The sequence below is a fragment of the Teleopsis dalmanni genome, unplaced genomic scaffold, assembly GCF_002237135.1.
Source record: "Teleopsis dalmanni isolate 2A unplaced genomic scaffold, ASM223713v2 unscaffolded_contig_0383, whole genome shotgun sequence".
Lineage (NCBI taxonomy): Eukaryota > Metazoa > Arthropoda > Insecta > Diptera > Diopsidae > Teleopsis > Teleopsis dalmanni.
This window is the reverse complement of record NW_024031765.1, coordinates 2,702-10,973: the sequence shown is the minus strand read 5'-3', so window position 1 is coordinate 10,973 and position 8,272 is coordinate 2,702. Positions and strand designations below refer to the sequence as shown.

The following is an 8,272-nucleotide window of genomic DNA, read 5'->3' as shown; positions in this document are numbered from 1 at the left end:
TCTTTGTAGTCTCATTGATAATATCGTATGAATATTGAATTCTGGAAAATTTTTGATAGTCAGTCTACTTTTGTGAAACGATTTCTCCCACAGTTTGTGTAAAAGTGTACAATGTTATCTCTCAAAATGCGATAAATTTAGTATTTTTAAGATACTCAATTCAAGCATAATTTTGATCACCGATTTCAATTATCCGTAAACTTGGTTAAACACTTGCAACGTTTCATTAAAAGTTTTCATTAAAACTTAGTATATATTAATTTATTTACATACTGAAAATATAATTACCAAATTAATAAATTAATAAAAAATTAATAAAAATCAAATAAAAATTGGTCGACCAAATGTCAAGCATTTTTACAGTGCATCATTAAAGGGTCTATGGAACCGTTGCATGGATTTGCCAATAAATATAAATAAAAAAATGAATTTTTCTGAAAGAAATTAACACCTTTGATTTTAAACACCTGAGTAGTTTTTATACCTACTTCTTTGCATTTTTAATTTTATATAACAATAATATTTCTTATTTAAGGATCAACGTATTAGGGATCACGGTTATCCAGCAGAGAAACACAAAACAATTACGGAAGACGGCTATATAATAACACTGTTTCGCATACCTTACTCCAATAAACTCCAAAATCAAGATGCTTATCGTCCCATTGTTTTACTTCAACATGGACTATTTTCTTGTTCCGATGCTTGGATACTTACAGGACCTGAAAATGCTTTACCGTTTATCTTGGCTGACAACGGTTTTGATGTATGGTTTGGCAATGCACGTGGGAACACATATTCTCGTAATCATACAACAATTTCACTAAAGCATCCCAATTTCTGGCGTTTTAGCTGGCATGAAATTGGTTACTATGATATACCTGCCATGATCGATTACGCTATTGCAACAAATGGTCAAAATCAAAAGTCCATACATTACGTGGGACATTCGCAGGGTACCACAGTTAATTTAGTGTTGTTATCTTCTCGTACTGAATATAATGCAAAAATGAAAACTGTTCATTTGTTCGCACCGGTAGCGTTCATGAGCAATATGAATGATAAATTAGTCCGGACGTTGGCTCCCTACTTGGGTCACACAAATGTCTACTCAGCGCTTTTTGGTTCTCAAGAGTTTGTGCCCCATAATGACTTATTTATGCTTTTAGCTTACAATGCTTGTGGTTCCGAGTCGATACTTTTAGGTCTATGTACATCTATTTCATATATGCTTGAAGGTGAAGAAACCAATACAAATAGGGTAAGATTATTTGCTTAGTATAGTTTACGTATATTGTTGACAAATCTTGCAAATTCATTTTAGACTGCGTTACCTTTGTTAGCCGAAACACATCCTGCTGGTGCTTCTACCGATCAAATCTGTCATTATATGCAAGAACAACAATCTGGCTATTTCCGTCGTTTTGACTTTGGTTCAAGCAAAAATATGAAAATGTATGGTCAATCAACTCCACCAGACTACATTGTGGATCAAATAACCGCTGAGTTGCATTTGTGGTACAGTGACAACGATGACCTGGCTGCTGTGGTTGATGTTGAAAAACTCGCTGATTTATTGCCTAATAGAGAATTGCATCATGTCGAAGATTCTACATGGGCTCATGGCGATTTTACGATGGCAATGGAAGCACCCACTGTTATAAATGAACCCGTCATTGATATTATGTTAGACTACGAGCAAAGACACGGCAATGAGAGATGAGGCAACAATTTAGATTCTTAGTATGATAAAGAATTTGTGTTTCTATGAAAATTAAAAAATTAATAGAACCAAATAAATAAAAACTTTATAAAATTTTAACACATATATAAGTATGTATTATTTTTTATAACAATTAAAATTATCTCTAATAAGAAAGATAGTTTAATATAAGTTATATATCATATCTGCTGTTGCCTTTAAGCGATGGTACATTGCATAATTATAATTTATTCCTTCCAAAAAAATCATAATCATTAATCAAAAGTTTAAGTAAAAAAAAATGTATTTGCTAAACAAAAGAATTTATTTCGCCACAAAAACGTACCAACTCCTTTATCGACAATTACGACTGTAAATTTGATTGAATTACATACAAGCTGAGCATTATGAGGTGGCATCACATCTATTTTATTCAATAGATATGACTTGATCTAAGTCTTACATATTTTTTTATTACTTATTATATGAAAATTTTCTTGGAAGAGATTTAATTAAATTGATATATATCATTCCTTTAACTAACAAATATTTTGAGGTTCTAAGTAAAATGTTATATTTGAAAAAATATTAAAACTCTACTCTATGGACTCTATTTATTCTTCCAAATATATTATATTTCATCGTTTATGATGTACTCACCTTCCGATACAATACATTTATGCCAATGAATTTCTATTCCTGAAAACAATTGTAGACGTTAATTCTTTAAATATTCTTTAAAGCGCTCAGCGATTCTGTTTTTATCTTCTTAACCCCTCATTAGCACACTGTTCTATATAGTACTCGATTATCTCCTAGTCATGTGCAAAAATATCAAGAAGTCATCTTCACTACTCACGCAGTTCTATTTATTTCGATAGTAAAATGGCATTGCTCGATAGAGTGTCAACGTGACACTCCTTTTCCAAAAAATTAAGATTGTGTTGTCCCTCTTTTCAGGCAGAAAACATCTTTCACAAAACATGTTTTGGACTGATCCAAATGAAATAATAATAATACCAATGAGTATCTTCTTGTCAATCAATGATTTCTGAGTATTAAATCCTTAATTTCGTTTTCGTGTTATTCATTAGTTGATATGGAAGGTTTCCTAGGATGATTTTTATCTGCAACGTTTTCTCTGCCATTTTTTAATCAATTGTTTATATTATGAATATCTGAACATTTCTTTTGAATATACCCTGGTATATCGCCGGCCATATTTATAATTTTCTATCGCAACGACATTGGACATTTTTAAAAATATTAGACAAATGAAGATATGGATATAAAATTTGATACAGATGTCTTTGAAAGTATTACCAACTTAAATTTTTTGATCAAAATTTTACATTTTATCAAAAAGGCATCAAAACATGCATTCGATTAGATTTATTTTCGTGGATTTAGCTTTTTAAATTATTTATAAAATTCGCGAATTCATAGAAATTCATAAATGGAACAAGTTATTATTTAATTGCTTTAAAATAAATAAACTTTTTAATTGTAAAAACAACTAATGTATCTATTGTATGCAAATACATATTTTATTTTAGATAACTTCGTAGAAATTCACATATTTTGTTTTCTAATTAATGCCATTTATTAACTTTATTATTTTTGTATTCATTTTTATTAAAAGTCAAAGTATTTTATAAATACTAGAAGCAACGATAAACTGCTAATTGATACATTGATGCACTAAACCACATTGAATATATTAAGATATAGTCTTCGACTAACACTTGTTAGGATAGGACGGTTTTCTCTGCGGTCTCGTGTACGTTAACTAATTATTTTTTTATTCTTCTGGTTGGTGCAAAGAAAATTTTCGAATAATTTTTTAAGAACTAAAACAAGAAGAAAAATAAAAATTTAATTTAAAAATAATATTCGATGCACTTGCGTCTTGAATGTGAAGTAGCCTTAGTGAATCACAAGACCAGGCCTAAAGCCAAAAAGAAAAAACAGCAAATATTATATATGGGTTTTCCTTTACTTGAATCTAATATAATACTCAATGATAAATTTAAAGTTAATAGTGATAAACTTAAGAGAAGACATCAAACCGGTTGCAAATTCAATTTTTTTGCTAAAAACAAACGGTTTGACTCAATTAAATGTGAAAATGCTTTGTGATGAGAACCTGTTAGTTTTAAGTAAAAATGGAAAAGTAGTAGAGATGCTTTTCAAAAAATTACATTACAAAAAATTTCGATTCTTAAATTTTTAAATTCGGATCTTGAAAATGGTGTTACCTCGATTTCAAAGACTTACTAGATATAAGGAAATGTAAAATATTTAATCTATTAACATTTAATAGTTATTAGCTTCTCAAATATGTAGGTATTGCCTGGAATATATCTTGTACCTAATGCGGTGTTAAAACTGCCATTTCAAGAATATTTCGTTATGTGTACTACCACATGGCCGTAAAAATTATACTCGCCCATTTTGTGCTACATGCTCAGGCCTTGGGCTCTACCTCAAAACAGCAGAAATATAAATTAATGTATATTTAAATTTAAAAAATATTTAATTTACGGGTTTTACTGGATTTATTAAATTAGTCTTAAATGCAATTCTCAAAACCACATACGTTCGGCTCACTGTATCTGCTATCAAAATAATTCCAAAATATCTTTCTGAATTAAAAGACTTTTTATTTTAATAAAGAACTTAAAACCTAGTACCGATTACATTCGTATTCCATTACAAAGTATATTCATTCGAATAATAAACTTTCTGAATTAATCTTTCGCACGAGACTTTAAACCAGAACAAATTCATTTATTAATATTATCAATTCATTATCGCCTTTGATATAGGCGCATATATTACACACAAGTTAGATAACATATATGATATTATCAGCCTTTGTATTTTGTTTTTGTAAATTGCATGTACGCTCTTAGTGGTGTTAATGGTTTGGGTACTAATAGATGTTGAAACAAAGCAAGCTAATAAGAATCATCATCAACCTCTCATTGTTTTTCTTTCAAATATTATTTGTAAGGGTGTAAGCTTCACTTATGGCTATCGAATTTCGAACAGTCAAATATGGCTTCACGGGCATTGATTACATTATTTCAAACAATTTTTCGATGAATAATTACATTTCTATTATATTTATTGACTTTGAGAAAGCATTTGGTAGAAATGGAAATAAACTACACAGATAGAAAATTTCAACTAAAGTGCTTAATTATGTTAAAAGATTTCTTAACAAATCAAGTTTTAAAATGCATATTAAATAATGTACATAACACTTTGTATAACTAATTTTAACTCGAGATGTTTTCAAAACCCCTCTTTACGCCTTGACTGGATTATTGTTTATCGCTTCATCAGACTAAGCAATAATATTTAATAATTTATGAGCGGGGTGATTGGTCATTAAAATTAAAATAAATTTTAAAAAAACTATAATTTATTATTTATATTTAAAACAAATTATTTGATTAACATATTTTCCGACATTTCTTCAGGGAAATTAACAAAATAAAGTTATTGCGGGAAAAATAATAAATACAATAATAATAATAACAACAACAAAAATAAAAAAGAGAAAACAAATTATAAAATACATAAACATTACCCTATGTCATTTGTTTAGTATTATATGAATATATAATATTCATTTATATAATGAATCAATGAGTAAAATATTGTTGCTTCCAATTTTTATAAAATACTATAAGTTTAAATATAAATGAATATAAAAATAATAAAGTTAATAAATAATAGTATTATATTATATATTAAACTACATTATATTAATAATATAATCAATATATAGTATCAATTAGAATACATGTAATTTGGATCTAGTTCTTACAGTTCCATATAAACCAACATGCAACAACAAAATGTGTGCATTTGTAGAAATTACAGTAGAGGTATTTAATCTGTCTTGCAAAGTCATTGCAAGGTGCACGACATGCAAGAATGTTATATTTTCATTGCAAGATTGCGAGAACATCTCTGTTGCAGAATTGCAACCTCAAAATGAAACAGCTGTTTTTAGAGCATACCCATCCACATAAGAAGCAACAGATATCAAAACAGCTGTTTTTCCTTTTTTGTTTTGTTGGAACTATATATGCATGGGTTTAAGTATAGCAAGATTGCAAGCAATTGCAAGAAGCTTTGTATGTGTATATTGTTGTTGTCCATTGCAAGCAAGATAGAGTGAATGCTTCTAGTGGAATACAGTATTTGTATAATTACGTTAGTTGTTCTTGCATTAAAAAACCTTAGTTGCTTTAAAGCAATAAAATAATGATTTGTTCCATTCATAAACTTTTACAAAAAATGATCTGTTTAAAAGTGAAAGGCTTAAAAGCTTGTCCAATACATGTATGGTGTCTACTTGGTATAATAAAAATATCGGTACATCTTTATTTCTTTCAAAAAATATTTCAATTTCTTGTTTCGGTTTAAATGTACATATGATTTATGGTAACCCCTTAAAGGACACATCCCAAAATTAGTGAATAAATTAGGGGTTTAACAACTTTTATTTTCTATATATTAATTTTCTGTAAATCCAATATCTAGTAATTAAGTTATAAAATTATCCGAAATTGCTAAAAAAAACACAAAATATAAACAATCAATCAAAATTAATTTCGCACCTTCATAGTAGATATCATCGAGGGAATACAACTATGTCCACTATTATACCAATCGTCTAGATATGGCTTTCAATATTTTTTTATATTCTCAATCGACTCGAAACGCCTTCCTCGAGGTGTGAATTTTTACTTCCAGAAAAAACAAAAAAAAGGCCCGTACTTCAGGTGAGTACGATGTCCGCTGTATCATGTTCATTGAGTGTCGTCAAAAAGTCTCATAAAAAATTTTTATTCCCAGCACTTTTTATAACATATATATATATATATTTCACTTTGACATCTCTCCATTCCAATTTCTAGGAAAAGTAATATTAATACAAAAGAAAAAACATTTTCATGTCAGAGACGGTATATTTCTTATGCGCGTATTTCAAATATTAAATTTTGTATGCTTTATAAATTCAATATACCTACATATTTAGATCACAAATACATAAAAATTATATAAAGATAATTATTTTTATGCTATATATAATATAGAAAATATATTTTTAAAAAATAACTTATATTATAAGTTTTAAAGAAAATATGTAGCTCTAATTTTGAACGATGTTTTTATTTAATACAATAAAATTGTTTTTATATAAAACTTTTATTGTTAGTATTATGCGAAAACCGTTTTTGCATTCTGTTATTCTGGAAAAAGAGAAATATTTAACATAAACCAAAATATATTTTTACAGAAAGCTCTATTTTGTTGCAGAACATGTATACAAATTAATAAGATGTTGCTATACAATATGTTTAGACACAAGTTGACGGAAGTGGTCATTTTTTTTATTGCATTAATTTTGAAAAATTATGCTCGTTTAGAGTATTCAGTTAATATTTTTAAATTTCTTCGTTAAATTTTTCCGGTTTTGTTATTTTGACCTGTGTATTTGAATGAAAAGTCGATATATGACAACAATTTTTGAAGTGGTGGTTTGAAAATGAGCCCAAGTATTGAAAATCATGCTAAAAATCGAATTAATTCATGTAATTATAAAAATCGAATAAATATTAGATAGAAAAATATATTTTTATTAATGCTTTGGAAATTAATTAATCCTAATATTGTTAACATATTACAATATTTTAGCAAACATCTACGTGTATACTTTCGAAGAAGAATAAAGTATATTCTGATTAGAAAAGTATCCTATGTATATATAAATTTGTTTTATTTGTTCCATAACTTTGTTCAGTTTTTAAAAAACTAAATTGCTTTATGCTACCTACTTTCTTACAGAGATTGAATAGTATTTTATATGTAATGATCGATTTTTTTGTATATGTAAATAATTTTGTTTACCATTGATTTCATTAAATAAGACAATGTGAACTCTATCGAAACAGTAAATATACATAAAATTTGATGATTTACCAGTGGAGATGAGTAACTTTAATTTAACTTTTAACTTTAAAAATTATAATAGATTGCAGGATCGACAAATTAGTAAGAGTGGATACAATTCCTGCATCTTCCTAAAGCGGATGGGATAAGATATGATAATGACTACATAGACAAATATTAAATATTAAAATATTAAGTATATTAAATAGACAATAAAACAGTATATTCTTGCTCACGATTTTCTTAGAAAGTGTTGTTGGAGATATCCACGAATAACGGTTTTTAGAACGGAATTAGGAAATATAATTAGATTTCGAAACAATCTGAAAAGATCCATATGCCGAATGGAGGGAAATGGAATTAGCAATAACTCTTCTCCACACATCGTCAAGACAAAGTGGTTGATTTTGTTAGTGTATTTCGATATATATTTTGAAAAATTTTTTAAAAATATCGAATTTTGTGCACCTTTCATATATTGTATAATATTTGCATTTCAAACTTTATTCTAAAAAAACCAATGTATAGTTAAAGTACGAGTAGATACGCAACTCTTATCTATATTCTAAATTGTTTACTTAAGCCATTGTAATGGAG

General features: G+C 27.8%; 1 protein-coding gene across 1 annotated transcript; it reads left to right on the top strand.

Annotated features, from left to right (window-relative positions):
* Positions 1-532: 532 nt before the first annotated feature.
* On the top strand, positions 533-1,723 carry LOC119663418 (lipase 3-like; the record flags this gene model as incomplete). Its single annotated transcript, XM_038073022.1, has 2 exons — positions 533-1,261; positions 1,325-1,723. Coding segments are annotated over 2 exons (1,128 nt in total), but the record flags the coding sequence as incomplete, so codon positions are not given.
* Positions 1,724-8,272: the final 6,549 nt, after the last annotated feature.